We start from the raw sequence: 19,410 nt of genomic DNA, 5'->3' as shown, positions 1-19,410 counted from the left end.
TTCAATATAAGAGTCAATTAAAAATGACAGACAAACAGGTTTCGTTCATATTGATAGGTTTTATTTGGTGTATTTACAAACAAGCGCATGCAGGAAGTGGACAGTGACAGGGACGCTTTAGGCCGTAATCAATAGTAGAGCACAGGGCATGTCTACGGGCTACATGACACCAGAGAGGAAAGGAGGAGACGAAAGCTACTGACTACTACCCATGTTACACTCCCATTTGCACACACACTCACAAGTGAAATTCTACAATGTGCTTTCCCTGACATGTACACGTACGCTCACACGTTTCAAAACCCAGCGATTCGACTCAAAGAGCAATAAATAGTACATCCAAGAAATAAAATGCGTGCAAACAAATGCATGGCAGTCATTACCTCACATGGGGGGTAATGCAAAAACAATAAAACGTGTCAAGTGATGTTCTAGCAAGACTGATTGATTCTTGTGAACTCGTTTGGTTGATGGCAACAACTTGAGTCGTCAGTTATGAGCACCGGCCTAACTTAATGCTACTGTTGCCACGGTGACAGTAATGCTACACAGTCATTGACACAATAACTAAAGTGTTCCCTGATTTGATCAGTAAGAGAAAACAAAACTAAGTGGTAAACATTTAAACTTTACCTCGCTCACTCACTCTCTCGCTTTTTAACCCCCCCAAACATGAAATAAGACAATGACTCCTTTCCCTTCTAATCCCAGCTCAGGATACAGACGGTGCAACCAAACACATGGCTGGATGACCTTCGAGCAAATTAATCAACTCGACTGTACGTTTGTACATTAACCCGCGTGCAATGGCTTGCCAATGACACGAATGAGAAGAATCACTCAAATAAATGGCAAAGTAGTGTATGAACATCACTGCCACAATATGACCACTTTCTACGACCACTTTTGCTAATATCGATGACGAGAGAAGTTTCAACATGGCAGGCTCACAGGCTAAACGTGGATGCAAAAGCCAACAAACATTTTTTTATTACTATCGTCACCGCCACATACATGAGAGGGTTTGCTTGCGGCATCGAGTTTAAATAGTGTTCAAACGTGAGCAAAGATTAATGATCCCATGCCGGTTTGAATCGGGAGGGAATTAGTTAGCCTTAATAACTGGATGAGAATCACAGAATGCTATTGTATTTCCTCAAATAGCAGCCAGTACTCAGCATTTTGAGAGGGGACCTTTATTTGAAGACTCATTGATCCCAGAGAATAGAATTTGTAGCTACGTCACAATAATATTGTTAAGAATGTCTCTTTGCAGATCAAGACAGCATTTATTGTACCACCTGGGTTAAAAAAAAAAAAGGCTTTTTTTTTTGTGGCAACCTTGTCCAAAGTCAGCCCAGTTGACTTATGAGGACAAGCACGATTTAAAAAAACATTTTTTTAAATGGATGTAGGATCACGAATTCAGGCGCTGCATCGATTTGAGCAGTGGCCACTATTTGAGGAAATGCGGCGAATGCATTTGATTTTCAAGACGCACACTTGGGAAGGAAGAAATTGGATTTCAAACCAGCACCCACTTGTTACTTTGCGCATGTGTGACGGCTGCTCGAGAACGGATCCACCTGCATTATGGTTACGATGCTTAACGCAATATTAATTTCACTTGAAATATATATATATCTACTGTATGTATACTGTATATATAGACCTATATATTTATATGTTCTATATATATATTTATGTATATTTATACAGCAGTAAAATGTCAAACACAAATGAAACCAAAGGGGTAAAAGGGGAGTCGGAGTTGGTGAAAGGGCAATAAAACAAATGTACACACGGCTACGGTTCACTACATGATCACGTATGCATCAGGAGGTTCTGGGACAGTCATGCCAAAATGGCCGCCGCCTTGCGTGTCAACTTCGGTGGCGGCCGCTGATCTGATAGACCTGCCGGTGATCAAGTGCCCTGAGATCAGCGGCTGCCCAGGATGGCAGACAATGCAGGAAATGCATTTAATGGGATATTTCACTTAAATATCATGAATTTGATGCCATTTGCTCCACCGTACTAGATGGACTGCGAAGAACATTGCCTTTAAAGTGAAATATCCCTTTAAGAGTACTGGAACCTTGTGAGAACCTCTCAGCGCTTGCCCCAAAATACATACATACACTATATATATATATATATGTATTTTTTAAAAATGTTTTATTTTCCCATCATTAATTCACGGAGTGCAGCTGTTGTGGCGTCACATGATGAGCGAGGTGTAGCCAATCGGTACCAGCCCCTCTTTGTCTCCCTGTCGACAGCGAATCCAGTCTTGGTCGACACCACCCAAGATGACAAGCTCCTCGCCCTTGCGGAAGCTGAGCTCGGAGCCCGCTCCGGCGTGGTCGCACAGCGTTCGCACAGACCTGCGGAGCGGCCCGCAGCCCAGACGGAGGAGGCGTGTCGTGTAAGGCACACAAAAAACTTTGTCCATTTACGTCATGTCACTTGCGGTTTATATTTTTTCTCTTCTTACCGTCTCATCCGTTGTTGAGGTTACTTCTTTTGGATTAAGTGTCACAAATTAAGAACCAAAAAGTCAAAGAAAAAGCAAAACACAATCTAATATGTTGTGCGATTTAAGAAGGCTATTTTTCTCAGATTTTTTTCAACAAAGGTTCCAATCCCAATTGCTCACTGCTGGTCTGACGTGTTGTCACACAATTCTTGAACCCTTCGAGGGACAGCGGTTACTAGAGTGGACAGCTTATCATGTAATCAGGTTACAGGGTGCATGAAAGGGTAAAAGTTTGGGACTAACATTACGACAGAATACCAAAGAGTCTTAATTTTTTGATATTTTTAAGGAAAAGACAAAGAAAGCTTTTCTTATCTTAAACTAACGTTTTTAACTCAGCCATTCAAAATGACTTAAATGGGTTATTTTTTTTAAAAAAAACGGAAATTCTTTGTATCATGACTGAATTTCGGTTGGTTGGTGAACCCTGGCGTGCAAAAGTACCTTTGTGGTCTTTCTGCTGTCTCTGGAGTGTCAGATGTTCTCTCTGGCATCGTGTGACTCTCTTCCATTGGTTCTGGGGTTTTACTTAAAACCGGGGCAGAAGTGCTGCTCACCAATCGGGTGAGCGCCGTGACACTCGGAGCCAACCACTGCGAGGGACGCCTGGATGGTTGTGAGCACAGATAAGAGATGTGATCTCATTCGTGGAGCCCCGACCCAAAACACTTTTAATGGGACTCGCCTGCTTGTCGGTGCGTGACCCGCTGGACTATTGGGGCTTTTGGAGGCGGTAGAACCAAAGAGACGACCCAAACTCCAGGGCACCTGCGCGAGAGAGCTAACTGGGACCAAGTCGCTTCCTGTCTGGGCTTGGTGATCTGGCAGACTGGGCCTCGCCTCATCCGTCTGCCCTGCGGCCAGGTTGAGCTCGGCCAGGTTCTGGCTCAGTCTGCCTCCCCACCGCATCACAGCACCCCACCCTTGCTGGATCACCTGGAATTGGGAAAGCAAACGTCAGCGCCGAAGAGTCATGACATGATTTTAACTCCAACAGAAAGTGAGTACCTGTCCAGCCTGCTGAGTGAGGCTTTCCTCTTCTGTGTTTGGAGGAGGGAGTTCGCCAATCCTCTTGTCCTGAACCCACCGTAGCTGAGGACTTGTATGACCCAGAGTGAGTGGCCACCCTCCATTATTAGCCGTAGTTTTACCCCCATCAGCTGCCTGACGTCCGGGACCTGTAAAGTCTACCTCCGAGAGGCTTTCCATGTGTCTGCCGCCTCTAATTTCAGACCGGATCGGCTTTGTCGACTGTCCCGCGTCTTGACTGGGGGGACTGCGCACGTGTGGCGCGGGGCTGTGGGGCTCCAAATGGTGGTGCTGGAAGAGCAGGTCGAGGTTGAAGGTCAGCAGGCTGAGAGGCTGCAGCACCAGGAGCAGCTCGTCGAAGAGGGGCTGGAAGGCGCTCAGTGACAAGCGCATGAAGGAGGACGGACGGTAGTACGCCTCCAACACATCTGGGAATCAACAACATGACGGTGACTGGAGGGACGTCATACAGCAGATGATTCTTCCTCTTTTGTATACAGCGGTACCTCTACTTACGAACGTCTCTTCATACAAAATTTTCAAGTTACGAAACGCCTCAACAGGCAAATATTGTCTCTTGTTACAAAAGAAATTTCAAGATACGAATGGTAAAAATACAGTATGGGCTGCTCGGCGCAGCTGTGAGTTTCCTGAACGCAACATACTTATAGCTGCTCTGTCATTGGCTATTACCGAGCATCATCCTGGCATCCCATTGGCTAAGAGGGACCTCTACCGTAAGTGTCTGTGTGTAGATAGAAAGATAGATAAGATATGTGTCTATGCAGCGTCCTCGTCATTAGGCCCCACAAGATGTTCCGATAGTTTTACGTAAATGTGAACCACCCAGAAAAAGTGTTCACCAGTCCAGCGATCGCTCACTATGCTGATGTTTGCTTTGGACATTTTCGAAGGATTTTTAAAAGCCGACAAAAGCAAACGTCCTTGGATCAGTTCTTTCCAAAACGTCAAGCAAAAATTACGCCTGAGAGAGAATATGAACTTAAGAGGGCAAAAAAAAATGATGAGGACCTAGTTAAAAGTTAAATGACCATCATCTTTATTTTTTGTTTTTTACATTCTGCACAACTCTCATTTATTGCACAATCATCTAATTGTAACATGTATTTGTTACATGTTTTGATGCATTTTTATGCTTTAGAAAACATTTATGTCTGCTGGGAACGGATTAGCGCATTTACATGGAAAACGCGTTTCTACTGACAAAATGTTCGAGTCAAGAAAGCAAAAGGCCATTCAAACAACAAACAGTTCTGCACGAACAAAAATCCCAGCAAACTTACCACTGCTAGAATGAAGGTGAGACACCCAGAAATCAAGCTGCTTTGAACTAGAAAAAAAAAAAGAGTTGGATTTATCGACTGCGATAAAAGAAATCATTTATTTCTGCCAACGAAGCAGCACTTACTTGAGTAATCCGAGGACGAATGCGTTGAAGCGCTGTTTGCTCTGTTTGAGCTGAGGCAATTCGCCCACTCGAACTTGTAAATTGAACAGGGCTTGTGTTTTAGGACCTGAATGCGTACACACACACACAAACACAGTACAAGGCAAGAAACAGTAAAAATGCTGTTTCGTGTGTGAAAGCAGAAATGCAGACAAAATCTCAATTTCCCAGGGAGCAATCATGGATGAATATACTGTACAGCTCGACAATGAAATCGACTGAATTTTTATTTCCGTAATACATTCCCCGACCTGGCCGCGTTGAAGCCAAGACCAAGCTCCAGGCTGAATTTGGCCTCCTGCCCGCAATCAGGTCACTCTGGTGGGGCTTTAGACCGTCCGTCAACAGGCTGTGGAGGGCGGGGCAGAGGCACTGCAGCACCAGACGGCCCAGCGATGGATTTACTGTGCTGTCTCCTGATAAGGCCTGGAGATGGTGGGAGAGGAGGACGATATGTCAGTAGATGGGAGGCGAAAGCACGCAAGCTATGGCAAATCAAACGCATGATTTTTGCTTTCTGATGGAATGCATGTGAGAAAGTCTAGCGTTGTTGGTTTCATGGAACAGTCAGTCGCCTCTTTCAGAAATCACGCAAAATAGCCGCATCACAACCTCTTCAGTGGGGAGGGGGGCGTTGCACGTGACCCAGGTGAGCAGGAACAACGATGATATGACCTTGTTTCAGAGCTACTATTTAATTTGCCGGATCAGCTTGATGATTCATTGAGCGATAAGCAATCTGTGACATAACAACCCGATCACTAATTCGGCATCGAAACGCTAAATATCTGCCAATCCGCTCCGGCCAATCAGTTCCGAGTATACAAGTCGACAGCAAAGCGATTCACCTTTTGAACCAGCGTCCGAGAAGAATTGAACTGGGCCAAGACGGCTTCAACCGCCACACTGACGGCACTGACGAGAGCTGGAGCAGAAACAAAAGTGCACCGTTAAAGTTAAAAAAATTTTTTTTAAAAAGACAACACAGCTTTACAGGAAAGTCGCAATAACACCCTCCCCCCCAAAAAACGTGCAGCGGCAATACCTCTCTTTTCCAGCAGGTGCAGAGAGGAGAGGCGATGTCCTCTCATCGAATGCGGCACATCTTCGCCCATCCAGAATGCGTCGCCTCTCTGCACAGCTCCAGCGAAAGACACACTGCGGACAGCTGGCAGTGGCAGCAGTAAAAAAATAAATAATAATAATAATAAATAAATAATAAAAAACAAGAGGGATGACTTAGAGGAATTTAAAAACTCATATTAACAAGCGCAAAAGAAGCCATGGCGGAGAGGAATATCTTAGAGGTGTCATCAGCGATGAGGAGAGGAAGGCAGGAAAAAAAGCAGATGGCACTACAGATGACGAGAAGAGGGAGTGCGTTCATAGCGTCGTGGTACGAAAGGAATTTTACGGTTCTTCATCTCTTATGCTGTGATTGCCAACCACCGTGCCGTGGAGCATCGGTGTGCCGTGGGAGATTATTTGATGTCATGACACAGATCATTTATTACATGACCAATTACCACATCCCAAGCCTTCTTTTGCGCTCGCACCAGCTAGCTAGCAGAGCTAAAAAAAAATTTTTTTAAAGGTTTTGATTAATTTCCGATTACTTGTTGATTAATTGTGCATTGTGACACCTTGAAGTGAAATCACACCAAGTATGCAACAATTTTTTTGCCCTGCCTCACCCCCAGACATATGGATTTTGGCCTGTTTTACTGCCGCTTCTCCTCCGTTGTTTTTTGGGGGGGTTTTTGGGTGGTGTTCCGTGAGATTTTTCTACAGCAAAACATATGCCTTGGCTCAACAAAGGTTGGCAAACACTGGTCTGGGTAAGATGTAGACATTGAACATCAATTGCTCTTTAACATCAAACAGTTGGAGAAGCGCACTCAAACAGTCTGAGGTAAAATTAAGTTGGTGGGTTTTAGGTTCATCCTAAAATTTCACCCAAAAGCTGAATATCGAACGTTTTGTGAGCCGCAATATTAGAATAATATATGACATGTTTAAAAGGCAAAAAGCTGAGGATTTGAACAAGGGTTGACTTGCCTGTCTTTGTTTGAGTACACAACAATGCAACAATTTAAGAGTCGAAAAGAACAGACGAGTCACACAAGAACAGATGGACAGAAAAGGGACAGAGAGTAGCAAGAACCCAATCTGACACAAGCAGATGTCACCACACACAAGCCTCTTTTCGCAGCTTTAAGAAGAACAGTAAGCATGAGCCGCTGCGCTGATATTTCTTTCACATTGATTTCTGAATGCAATCGAGACACCGTGTAGGAAGTAAAGACAATAAAGTAGAAAGAGAATGACAGACATAATGTAACAAGGAAGAAGAGAAAGAGAGATCTTACTGGCCACGCGCGGCTGTCGAGAAGCCTGGAAGAGTTTTGGGGGCAGAGGGGGAGCACAGAGTGGCATTGTGGGATACAAGTGCGGGTAGTAGAAGGGGGGGTTCAGGGCGGGAAGGGTGTGCGATCGGGGGAAAAGAGGCGAGGTGAGGCTGGAGCCCGCCGCGCCCGCAGGGAGCGCCCCCGAGCGCAGGGGAGGCGAGAGGGCTCCGATTGGGGAAAGGCGAGGAGGGGAGCCCCCGTGCAGTGGGCAATGCTTTGAGCGGTGCAGGTAATATGTGGGCAGAGGGGGCAGGTCTTTGGACGCCCTGGTGTTGTAAGCGTTACGCTCTCTTTGGATTTTTTGACCACATGGATGTGTCATCATGACGTCTATGTTTTTATATGGGGTGGTGCACTCAGGAGCATCAGCAGAACGGCCGTCTGGGATGCTCTGCTTGTCACTGCAGTAGAGAGAGTCCAAATTACACTGAGAGCCCACCATCTCATCGATTCTGCAACCACTAGAAATTTGCTTTTCTGTATTTTGCTTTAATTCCTTCCCACGTTTAGAAGAACCAAAATCTGCGCTGGACTGGTTGCTTAACACGGCGTCGGCATAAGCCCACTGCGGTCTGTCTTGGGTGTCAGAGGACTCTCGGCCGATTTGTGCCTGCGGCCTGGAATTTATACGGAAGTGGCCCTGTTGATAGGAAGTAGGGGCAGCGTGGAGGAAGTAGGGCTGGGTAAGGGATAGTGGGGGAGAGGAAACTGCTTATTGGAAAGGTGCGGAAGCCATAAGCAGCGTAATGCGGGAGCGGCGTAGACAAACAAATGGAGACATCAAAATTGAATTGGGAAGGTAATAAAGTAAAACAAAAAAAGTGGTAAACGGGAAGGAGAGAGATGCAGAGAATGTTAGTGTCTGTTGAGAGAAAATGCACACTTATGAGTGTATCACATCAGAAAAGACATACATGAAGTAATAAGATCATTTCAACAGTTACAGTGATTCATGAAAAGCAGGAGGACACTTGCATTTAGGCTGGATGGAAACGGCAAGAGATGACACGAAATTAAAGGTGAACAAACCATGTGTCATCAATGAAACTACAAGTTTAACTTTCACTTTTCATATTTGCCTGTGACTGAAAAAAGAACCTCCCAAGTACTTTGAAAGAGATTAAGATAACAGTGAATCATCTCGTTACCTGCTCTTTCTCCATGTACAAGATTTCCTCCACCCCCACACGAACACGCTCAGTCAGACGTCAGATCGCAATGTTCGCGAGTCTACTCTTTCGCAATATCAGTACAGGTCTTTATAGAACAGTGGTGGACGGCACGACGATTTAATCATTAAATTCTGCACGATAACTCCTGGCATTCAAAGTAAGACCGAGTTCAACAAGTACATGTACCTTGTTTCGATACAGGTTATAAGTAAATACGCAACACTTCCTGTTTTGGGGGAAAAGAGTGTCGGTAATTGGTCAAGCTTCTAAGACCCGCCTCCTTAACGCTTAAAGGTGTACAGACTTAAAAGGTCGCACGTTTATAATCGTTGACCTAAAATACATCGCAGTACAATCTTGGTAATTGTGGATTGCTGTAACTGTTAGAATGATTGGATCAATTGAAATAAATCATGCTTTATCTTGACAAGCTTCAAAGTTTCTATTTGGCTTCAAGCAGCACCATGTGAGAGAAGAAACCTGAGCCGAGCTATCTGTCACCCTGGGGAGAAGAAGGCAGAGTACACGGAAGCGATTTCCCCCAAAGTGATGGATTTAAAAATCACCAAAACAGACAGCAAACGAGACAACGCAGATCATACTGTATACTTAAAAGGGTGGTTGAAATAAAAATCTGGTAAGCTCTCCAGAGGACTTTAGACCTTCTCCCTCGCTTAGCCAGGAGAGGCAATGAATAATTGAATGAGGCGGTGATGACATTGCACTCTAATAACCAAGAACACTGGCTGGAGTCTTTGCAACCTTCTCCTCATATTACCTTCAGTATCCATCTCCCTTTCACACACAGTCATCCCTCACAGTTTGTCCTCTCATTATCTGTAAGCATTGTGCATCATGCTATTCCGTGACTCATGTTCATCCTCCATCTTGCCACTCCTGTTCTCTCCATTGTGTCCATAACTCTTACTTTAAAATTGGATCAAACTGTGATATGATCAGTGCACTCCCAAGTGAGTTGATAAACCGATGGTCTTCATCAGGATAAACATGAGTCACAAAATGAGGTACTGTACCATGAAACCTTGGACTATATGGTATACATTCTAGGCAGCACAATGAGAAATTGTTTCGCACGTCTGTTTCACAGTCCAGAGTTTACAATCTCAGATCATACTAGTTAGGTTAATTTACGACGCTAAACTGAGTTTATAACGCAGAACCATAGAACTGTGAGTGAGACGTGCTAACCACACTGCCTAGTTTTATTTCATTCCACTATATTGAACTGGACTTCTCGATGACGAATTAAGATTCAAAGGTGGACAAACGGGCCTTGTCAAATTCCTGATTGATTCATAAATTGTTGAGGAAGCGCATCAGGATGATATTGTCTACATTGGGGGGGTAATCAGTTTACGATGTAAGCCTGTTTCTACGGTGGTGACCGAACCTGAATAAATCAGAACGTGTTGTTTACCCCCTCTATAGTCATCCAGTATTTGTCCTACACGATCGCTCACACATACACCTTAAATCTAAAATGAAATCACGAAAATGGCATCTCACCGGTGGTTCTCGACTCAAGTGTCCTCCCTCCGTCGGCCTGTCCTCGCACTTCCACCTCCTCTTCTTCGCGCCTCTCCTTGTGCTCCTTCTTCACCACATCTCGGTGCTCCCACTCTGTGTTGGTCGTCCACAGGCTGCCGTCACTGAGGGAGCAGCCTAACTTGTCGCCTCTTGCGCTCTCCTCGTCCGCCCTCTGCAGCATCTCCTTCAGAGCCGCCATGGAGGTGAGGGCTGGGGGCGGCTGCATGAACAGGGCCTGAGCTTGAGAGGTATACTCCCACTGGCTGCCTCCGCTGCCCTCCTTCTCGCGTCTCCACTTCAGATTGTACAGTATGTCAGGGTCCGGGGTGATGACTGAGGGGTCGGGGTCGGGGTCGGTGATCACCTTCGTTGCAGGGGCGCCACTTTTGTTGCGGTAGCGCAACTCTTTGAAGCTGGTGACTTTTGGAACCGGGGAGTTTTTCCTTACCGTTTCCATGTGAGGTTTTCTTAATTGAGCGGGCTGCGGCGGAATGTCGGCCTCGGGTGTGAAAGCTATGAGCCAATCGAAACGCTCAGGCCGTGCAGAGTTAGCCGGGAGCGTACTAACTCTAAGGGGGGGCGCGCTCGGTGGGATTGGGGGTAAAGGTCGAGGTGGAGGAGGAGGGGGCGGTGAATCTAGTATCTCATCTGCATAATGGTGGGACTCAAAGCTCATGTGTTTTGCTTTCATGTCCCGCGCGTGACTTAAGGTGGCGCTGTAGTAAGTGTCCGATGTCAGAATGCTGCTCTTCTTTCGTTTTCGAGCCATCTCTGAGAATGAGGTGGTTCTCTGGGCCTCTTTGGGTTCCTCTATCTTCCCCTCCCAGGAAAGATCTGCCCTTCCATCCCCAGCCGACTTGCCTCTGCTACTACATCTGTCCTTTTGCACCATTTCACGTTCACATTCTCTGTATTCGTCCGGTAGCCTGAACCTCCCGTCTTCCTCCTCCAACGCCCCGACGCAGTCGCCGAGTTCTGGGCTCAGTTTGAGGAGCTCAGCCTGAGTCAATCCTGCGAGCATCAACAGCTTATGGATCTCCACATCCAGAGCGTGGAATGAAGGCGGAGGAGGCAGTGCCGGTGGCGGTGGTTGGGGTAGGGAGGATGAGATAAGCGGTGGCGGGGGTAAAGGCGGCGGCCGTGTGGCAGGAGGCGGCAAGGACAAGGGGGTCTTTTCCTGTTCTGCTTGAAGAGCGGCGAGGCGTCGGGCCTCCTTCCTGGCCAGGTGTCTTTTCCGAGGTGGAGGAATGGGAGGAGTCGGCGTGGGGATGGACGGAGAGGAGGCGGTGTAAAGGGTTAGGTACTGGACAGGTTTGGAGGCAGGAAGGGGAGGGATTGACGGTGGAGACGGGGGCAAAGGTTTCTCGCGGCGAAAGGTGGTGAACGTGGGAGAGGAAGAGTTGGCTGAGAAGGTGGACAAGGTGGGCGAGGTGGACACGGCCATGGAGGTGGTCTCCCGACTGATATTGATGTAGGTGTGGAGGTCGGAGTTGACGCTGGCATGACGGGCCGGGGGCTTCGGGGGTTGAGGGGGCGGCTCCGCCGGGGAAGGGGTCAGGGAGTCGGGCGCGAGAGGATCGTCGCAGTCCGACGGAGCCGTCAGGTCCACGCCGGCGTCTGAGAACTCCTGCGATTCTCCCGTGAATCCCGCGCCGCTTTTGTACAGCTTCCAGCCCAGATCGACGTTGCCCATTTCATCCGTGATGTCAGAGAGGTCCTGCTCTTCCAGGTCGCCGAGATCAAAGCCCTTCTCGTGGAGTCTGGCTACGTACGCCAATTTGATTTCCCTGTTGACCTTCTCCAAGCGATCCAAATGGTCCAAGCGATCTCTCAACACATCCCAATTCTGCTCGCCCTCCAAATCCCAACGGGCCACTTGGATCACCTGACTGAATCGTTCCATTTTGCCAAATTCTCCGACCGATTCCAGGAAGTCAAGCAATCCCAGCTTGGTGACTTCGGGATCATCTTTCATTCCCAAGTAGTCTGGGGAAGGGGTGTCCAAGGCCGAGGGGTAGCCCTCGTCTGGGGACGAAACGGGCGTGTGTGACGTGACATTGAAGGGATTGCGACTTATTGGTAAGGAAGGCAGCGATCGGGAAGGTGGTTGACATTGCGGAGAAGACTCTTTGATTGACACCGATAGAGGATCTTGGTGTTGGGGAGAGTATTGATCTGCAGAGTCGGACTCTAAATCGGAGCAGGAGCTAATGGAAGTGGAGGAAGAGGAGGTAGAGGAGGAAAGCGAGAACTCCAGCAGGGAGGGAGGGCAGTCGCAGCACGAGGGCACGAGGGTGTCGTCATCGTCCTCGTCATCGCGGTCGCCGTCATCGTCGTCCTCATCGTCGATATCAATATCCCCACCGCTGCTGTCGTCGTCCTCTTCCTCGGATTTAACGTCTTTCTTGTCATCCGGATCGGCTTTTTCAAACACGCCTTCATTGGTGGCGGCTTGAGGAGGAGGAGGAGGCTCTGGTTTCGCTTGAGCTGGGAACCGAGGCTGCTCCTCCGCCCCCGTCCCGTTTTTCCTCTGGGGTGCAATGACCGGGGGCGGAGGAGGAAGCTGCAGTTGGTGCCTGAGAGAAACGGTGTTGTTGTTGTTGTGGTTGTGGTTGAACATGCTGTTGTTGTCCTGCGGCGAGCGGCCATCGCAGCACAAGCACGGCAGGCTCGGCTCATTGCAGTTGGGGTCGAGGGGGAGAACGGAAGGAGCCGGAGGAAGAGGAGGCGAGATTTTGTTCGCTGCCGCCACCGTGCGAACACTCTTGGCTTTAGGCTTTGCTGATTTGTTGGGGACAGAGCTCTGTTTTTGCGCACCTAACCTACTTTGGCTAAGCGGGACTCGAGGATGCGCCGCTGGCCTGCTCCTGGGCGGGGCGACGGGCGCTTTAGTTACTCGTCTGGGAGAGGATGAGGTGACGGTGTTCATGTTTTTATCTTCCTTCTGAGAAGCGCGAGACTTTGGGGCGATGCAGGTGGCGGCCCGTCTGCTGAGCTCGAAACGCCGTGACTTGCCGAGTTGAGCGGAGCAGCCAGAAGATTGCATTGTGATAATTGGATTTTTTTTTGGGGGGGGGGGGGTGTTGGAAGATGAGATATTTTGGTTTTATTGTAACAAACGCTGGGCCAAGCCAAATTTTGAGTGGCGTGACGATCACATGTTGGCATCACATCCTAGGCCCTGAAACATCAAAGGAAACATGGTGAATATTGATGTTGCGCAATATATGACTTTTTTTGCATCACGCTTTTGAAATTAAAGCAATCGTCTGGAGCGGTGGTGGAAAACTTGCGGCTTGTCAGCCAAATACAAATCAAGCTGGATCAAGAGCATTTCATCCAGCATGTCATGTTATTTTAAAAACAAATTAAACCTCAGAGGAACTGTTATAGAAATCCAAATTTAACCCACAAATGTTCATTACATGTAATAAACATTTTTTTTGAACTGCGACTGGCTGGTGACCATTTCACGCTGTACACTGCCTATTGCCCACAGTCAGCTGGGTTCGAGTCCCTCAACTCTAATGAGGTAATAAATTGGATGGATGTGTCTGATCATAATTTTGCTTCCATTTAACATGGCACTTGGAAATATAACGATATACTGTATCTCTATATAAAATATATCCATATATAATATAAATATATATATATATATAGAGAGAGAGAGAGAGAAAGAGAGAGAGAGAATCCATTATACACACACAAATAATTACTAAAATCATCTTTAGAAAAAAAAACCTGAAAGATTTATTGTGCATGCCTTCAATGTTATCATATTTAATGTTACAGCCTGAATCTAAACTAATCCTCTTTCTTATAATTCTCATCCAATTTATACACGAGTACTAATAATGCCACTCATCATGACCATCATCTGCTTGGCCTGCTCACTGCTGCTGTTTTCTGTCTCCATCTGTGCATCCACCCTCACCAGCTCACAATGAATATGAATGTGTGTTTTTTTCTTTGAAAGAAGGGAGAAGAAAAGCACATCATCCCTTAAAGCAACGAGGAGCTGCTTTAAGTGGAGCATGAAATAATCAGGCAGCAGCAATGAGGCTGCATGAGAGGAAGGCTATTGCTCATTGCTGCACTGTGCCCTTTTGCGTCACTGGAATATACATCTCCCTCTCTCTCTCTCACACACACACACGTCTCATTCTCCATTGTCACGCCAAAGAGACAAAAAAAGGCAAACTCCTCAGAAAATAGGACGTGATGACAAGCAATTTGACTCTGCTGACTGTATCGAGCCTGCATTTATTGATCCTATAGACATGATGGAGGCTGGAAGGAGGAGGAGAGAGGGAGGTGGGGTGGTGGTACCATCCGCATCGCTCGAAAATGAAGGCCGACCCGCTCGCATTATGCGCATATTCCCACTCTCCTCTCACATAATGGAATGGTATTTATAATACATTCTAACCTAATGATGTCAAGCGATCGTTTTAAAGCGGTAGCTGTGATACGTGAGAGTGGGACGATTCAACCGGACGACCATTGGGAAATTTCAGATGCACTTCTACACAATATATCGTAACGATTTATATTAGTTGAGGACTCACGTCAAAGGAGAAGGCGTCCATCTCTGGCGTTCCAGTCCGTGTCGGAATGGCTTTCTCCCGGACGTGAAGTGCATCGGCCTCTCGCGAGCGTCGAGACTACGCGGACCGCTAAAAGGATGCGAGGGAGGAGGAGGAGGAGGGAGGGAGGGAGGGTACTCGGTCACGTGGTCGGCACTGCTGGGCCCCGCGTGTCACGTGACTCCGGCAAGGGCGTAGCGGTCCGTTGAGACTCCGCACCAGCCCCGAGCATCAACGTCACCTTTGCCAGACGCTGCCCCCCCCCCCCCCCCGCCCCTTACTTGTCTTGTCATAACATCTCATTCGGTTTCCGAGTTAATTACTTTCCAACCCCACTTCTGGCTTTCATGAGAATTTATTTGCAGCGATTTATAGTTTTAATATTTAAGTAGGAGGTTCATTTTAGGGCAGCACTGTGGGAACTAGTGGTAGCCATGTCTGCTTCACAGTGGAGAGGTTCTAAGTTTGAATCCTGGCTCCGGCCTTCCTGTGTGGAGTTTGCATGCTCTCTGCATGTTTGTGTCGGTTTTATTCAGGTATTCCAGCGGTTATGACGAGAAACTGATCTGGAACCAGATCACTGAAACTCTTGACAAGGCAGCACAGTTGTCTCGTGGTTCGCACATCTGCCACAGTGCTGAGGTTTAAATCTTGTCTTAGTGTCACATCGATTACCCTAACGTATCCTTCGGAGTGAAAATACTAGCGTAGCCTATCCTACCGGAGACAAATTCTGTGTGTGTTCTACATCCAGATGATTCTGATTCTGAAAATGTGAATGACAAATGAGCCGGTCAAGGGTGTACCCCACCTCTTTCCCAAAATTAGTTCAGATAAGCTCCGGCTAACCTGTGACCCTAACGGAAAATGGTGGTTCATTTTATGACGCATTAAAACAAAAATCATCAAGGCAGAGACCAGAAAATTTAAACTGTTTCTTTGTGATTTCTTAAAGGCAATAAACAACCTGTCCATTGCAGCCTATACTTGCGGCGGCCTTATAAAAATACACTTAAGAAAGCGGGTCTGCCTCGATATGTAGCTCTCGTATTTCGTCTAGCAAAATACATGCAACTATGTAACATATCATAACTGAACCATCAACTATCGAGTAGATAATGACTGGAGATGCTGCAATAAATAGGCAAGAAGCTAAAGTGTGACTGGAATTAAACCAATGGCTCGATGGTTTGTCACTCCCCCACTTAAGCCATCTGAAGTCCTTTAACATTGTTCCACGTTCCTCTTCACTTTTTCCTCTTATAGATCTTCTTGGCAAAGTTGAGGAACACAGCGTGAGGAAGGTTCCGAGCATGACACTCGATGAGTTTCTGCAAACGCTGGTAGCTCTCGTCTTCGTACTTGCGGTAGAGGCTTGGCATCTCCAGGATGTCGTATAGCGCTTTGACTTTTTCCACGCTGGCGTCATCGTGCCGCCCGTAACACGCCTGAGGGGGGAAACGGATGCAACTTTTAGTCAGTCAAAGCAGGCAGAGAAGGTCATTTTAGCCATCCTCAATCCAAAAAAGAGTCACTATTTATTTACGAATGACTAGAATAAAATAAATGTTTCTCCTACTCCCATTTTAATGTAATACGCTACCATATTGTCATATAATATTTCAGACCGTTTAATTACTTAGCGGCAGCGGTTACCAGTCTTATTTTCTGTCAGGCATTTATTGGGATGAGGCTTTTTTAAATATTTATTATAAAGTATATGTATTCACAAGAAGGGTTTTCACAAATAGGCAATGATATAAAATATTTTGTAATAATAATAATAATAATAGTAATGATTTACTGTGAAGGCACATGGTCAGCACCGTAATTTGAGCTCTTGCTGCGGCCGCAATAATACAGCAAAATTATACAAACATTAAAACTATTGATAATTGCTGTACTGAAACCCACCTCTAACTCTGTTCTCTGTTCAGGGGTTAGGACCTCCATCGCCGTGACGACAAGCCAACTGCACTTGTTATCTTGGATATCAGTGCCGACCTTTCCCGTCACTGCAGGGTCTCCGTAACAGTCCAGGTAGTCATCCTGCAACAGGAATATGTCATTTATTTTTTTGTCTTGGCATGCAAATTGTTTTTGCATGCCAAGTAAACTCACCTGTATTTGGAAGAATTCTCCCATCTCCAGTAAAATGAGTTTGGCATTTTTATGCTCTTCTTCGTCCTTGATTCCAGCCTATGAAAATGCGATAGATGGATTTCAGGAAGACTTTTGGTCCTTACTTCACTGCAGACTCAACAACTGCCTTGCTTACCATGTACATCGCTGCTGCCACCGGGAGGTAGAAGGAGTAGAAAGCAGTCTTGTATTTGACAATAGCTTTGTACCTGAAAGATACAAAAATTCTGTTGTATGAATATTAATAGGTGGATGCAAAAGTTTACGGTAGCTCCTGCCGATTAGTGGAAACTATGGTTCTGCCCGTCACGATACATCGCTGCCATATGAATATATACATTTGTAGTTAGAAAAAATATAATAATAATTTTTTTAAAAAATCACACCAACGGAGTGAAATTTGATCATTTCCTGGAATAGTGGCTTGCAAGCACTGCTTTCAGGGTTTTATTGACTTCAAGTCTTCTACTTGCCTCTCCATGGTGAATCGGTTGAGATCAAAATGACCAGGGGGTGCTGTCATGAGGTCCAGAGCTTGGCCCAGTTCTGTCTGAAAGGAGGTCTGCAAGGGAAAAAAAAGGTATTGTGAAACCCTCATGTGCAACATAGCCTTTGTCCAAATGAGGGTCGCACGTGAGCTGGAGCCAATCTCAAATGACTTTAGGCAAGAGCCAGGGAGACCCGGGACACAACCGCTGCTGCTCTCGCATATGTTTACTCATATAAAAATATAGACATGCAAGAGCAGCAGGGACATAGACATAGCATTGCAATATGTTTTTGCAACTTAATTCACCGGCCATTCAAACTCAAACCTTTGCATAGTTTTGAGACGTGAAAGTAACATGTATGATTTTGTGGGAGGAAGTCAGAGTACACTGAGAAAAACCCCTGCAAAGACGAGGAGAACACACAAACGCTAGACAGGAGGGTTTGAGTAGAGCTTTTAACACAAGACCTTTCGAACCACATGCTGACCCCGCATACCTTCCAATATATCCATCCATCCATCATCTGAGCTTTTTTTATCCTGTCCAAAATAAAACCTAAAATACCCAAATAAAACCTAAAATACCTCATTGAATAGCTCCAGTAGGTGGACATAGTAGGGCTGGTTCCTGCAGTGTCTGCGAAGCAGCCTGTAAATGGAGGCCTCCAAGAGGAAGGCATCATTGATGGCATCCAAACCAATTCCATCCTTTAAAAAAAACAAGAAACGGATAGAAATCATGCAAAAGAAATAAAAACAAATGGAGAAAGGTCACCCAAATGGAACAACCATAACCTTCTTGTACCAGCAGGGCCGTCCTCTGCGAGTCACAGATGCGTCCATGATATCATCGGCAACAAGAAAGAAGGCCTGAAGCTACCCACAGAGCGAAAAATGTGTTAGTCACAAAACATGACACACAAAATCAATGTACGTACGAGGTATTTGGGACACAACTTACCAATTCAATGCACCATCCGACCACCAGAGCCCGCTGGACGGTGTCCTGCGTGAGCTTCGTCGGTGGGACGAGCTCCCGCAAGGAGCCAATCACAGACAAGCCACGGTTTCTTTTGCCTCCCGGGGCGTTGTAGAGCAAAACCTAGAAAACGAACACAACGCTTTCAAAATCAGTACATGTCCCAAGTCGTTGGTGAAATTACAACCGCAAAGTCACCTCTTTGAGCCGGTTCATGGCGTCGAGTAGAACGGGGTCCGTGACGTCTTGCTCTGTCAGCTCCCACACCAGCTCCTCGAAATGGGCTTCGAATAGCCCAGGGTCCGAGAGCAGTGTCTTCTTGCAATGCGATCCGTTGTAGGCGCGGTCTCCCTGGACAGACGACAGCAGAGACGCTCGGTGTTGTGCTGTAAGCGACGTGGCTACTGGCCGCATGATTCGAACTAAATTCGGGACATTAATGGGCAGACGGAAAATGTGTCTCATCACCCCCCGCAAAAACGGACGTCCGAGTGTCCCTGCTCTCCAATGAGGAATAAAACTAACCCGTCACCATTCGTTACTTTACTGAGAGCAAGCGTTGCGTGAAGTTAGATTTTCGCCTCCAAGGGCAAGGATGAAGCAAAATTGCTATTATTAGCCAGCAGCTTCCTTTGTCATTACAAGGAGCGTTGGCTGACGTTAGCAGGCATCGTTTACCTTTAAACTGCCTGTCAGCAAGGCGAGCGGTGTTCCTGGTTAATGAATATAGATGTACATTTTTATTCATCACACACGTCGTTTACGTACCATACTTCTTTTGTCCCCGTCCTCCAAACTATATCATAAAACAGCAATGTTGCGTCCCTTCGGATTTTTCGTCTTGTAATCAAACCGAGGGCCTTGAACGTCTCTTGAAACCAGGATGCGCCGATTGTAGTTCCTATTGATGATAACGCCCGTTTTATTAGGAAGCTTCAAAACTAAAATTCCCATCACCCCTTGCGCCGCTTGTTGTGGGCGGGAATAAAGAAGGCCATTTGTCACACTACGTTCTCATTGGCCAATCTTATCGAACCAGGATGGGT

The 19,410-nt window shown here is 46.5% G+C and overlaps 2 protein-coding genes across 3 annotated transcripts; both read right to left on the bottom strand.

Moving 5' to 3' along the window:
- Positions 1 to 39: 39 nt before the first annotated feature.
- Positions 40 to 14,875, bottom strand: rusc1 (RUN and SH3 domain containing 1). Of its 2 annotated transcripts, XM_086113703.1 has the most exons (12): positions 14,736 to 14,875; positions 10,144 to 13,345; positions 7,406 to 8,152; positions 6,082 to 6,204; positions 5,885 to 5,961; positions 5,288 to 5,462; positions 4,998 to 5,103; positions 4,873 to 4,919; positions 3,548 to 3,996; positions 3,225 to 3,475; positions 2,984 to 3,145; positions 40 to 2,387 (listed from the first exon to the last, which is right to left on the bottom strand). In XM_086113703.1, exons 2-12 carry the CDS (start codon positions 13,208 to 13,210, stop codon positions 2,222 to 2,224), a joined length of 5,370 nt encoding a protein of 1,789 aa, XP_085969829.1. In that variant the 5' UTR covers positions 13,211 to 13,345; positions 14,736 to 14,875; the 3' UTR covers positions 40 to 2,221. The 2 variants fall into 2 exon arrangements, with proteins under 2 accessions (XP_085969829.1, XP_085969830.1); XM_086113704.1 differs by lacking the exon at positions 7,406 to 8,152.
- Positions 14,876 to 15,675: 800 nt separating this feature from the next.
- fdps (farnesyl diphosphate synthase (farnesyl pyrophosphate synthetase, dimethylallyltranstransferase, geranyltranstransferase)) lies at positions 15,676 to 19,095 on the bottom strand. Its single transcript, XM_086114649.1, has 9 exons — positions 18,563 to 19,095; positions 18,347 to 18,487; positions 18,181 to 18,261; positions 17,971 to 18,093; positions 17,369 to 17,457; positions 17,032 to 17,104; positions 16,875 to 16,952; positions 16,668 to 16,802; positions 15,676 to 16,201 (listed from the first exon to the last, which is right to left on the bottom strand). Exons 1-9 carry the CDS (start codon positions 18,827 to 18,829, stop codon positions 16,001 to 16,003), a joined length of 1,188 nt encoding a protein of 395 aa, XP_085970775.1. The 5' UTR covers positions 18,830 to 19,095; the 3' UTR covers positions 15,676 to 16,000.
- Between the last annotated feature and the right edge of the window lie 315 nt (positions 19,096 to 19,410).

This window comes from Hippocampus guttulatus, chromosome 6 (assembly GCF_054856545.1).
Source record: "Hippocampus guttulatus isolate MCC_2025c chromosome 6, RoL_Hgut_1.0, whole genome shotgun sequence".
NCBI classification, from domain to species: domain Eukaryota; kingdom Metazoa; phylum Chordata; class Actinopteri; order Syngnathiformes; family Syngnathidae; genus Hippocampus; species Hippocampus guttulatus.
The sequence above is the reverse complement of the archived record's forward strand: the minus strand, read 5'-3'. Positions and strand labels throughout refer to the sequence as shown.

Coding starts and splice junctions, on each gene's coding strand:
- rusc1 (XM_086113703.1), bottom strand. CDS start 13,210: ATGCAATCTTCTGGCTGCTCCGCTCAACTCGGCAAGTCACGGCGTTTC. Junction 5,962..6,081: donor GCACCTGCTGGAAAAGAGAG/GTATTGCCGCTG, acceptor TTTCTGCTCCAG/CTCTCGTCAGTGCCGTCAGT. Junction 3,997..4,872: donor TCACCTTCATTCTAGCAGTG/GTAAGTTTGCTG, acceptor GTTGATTCCCAG/ATGTGTTGGAGGCGTACTAC.
- fdps (XM_086114649.1), bottom strand. CDS start 18,829: ATGAGACACATTTTCCGTCTGCCCATTAATGTCCCGAATTTAGTTCGA. Junction 16,953..17,031: donor TGGCAGCAGCGATGTACATG/GTAAGCAAGGCA, acceptor GCATTTTCATAG/GCTGGAATCAAGGACGAAGA. Junction 16,803..16,874: donor GAGAATTCTTCCAAATACAG/GTGAGTTTACTT, acceptor TTCCTGTTGCAG/GATGACTACCTGGACTGTTA.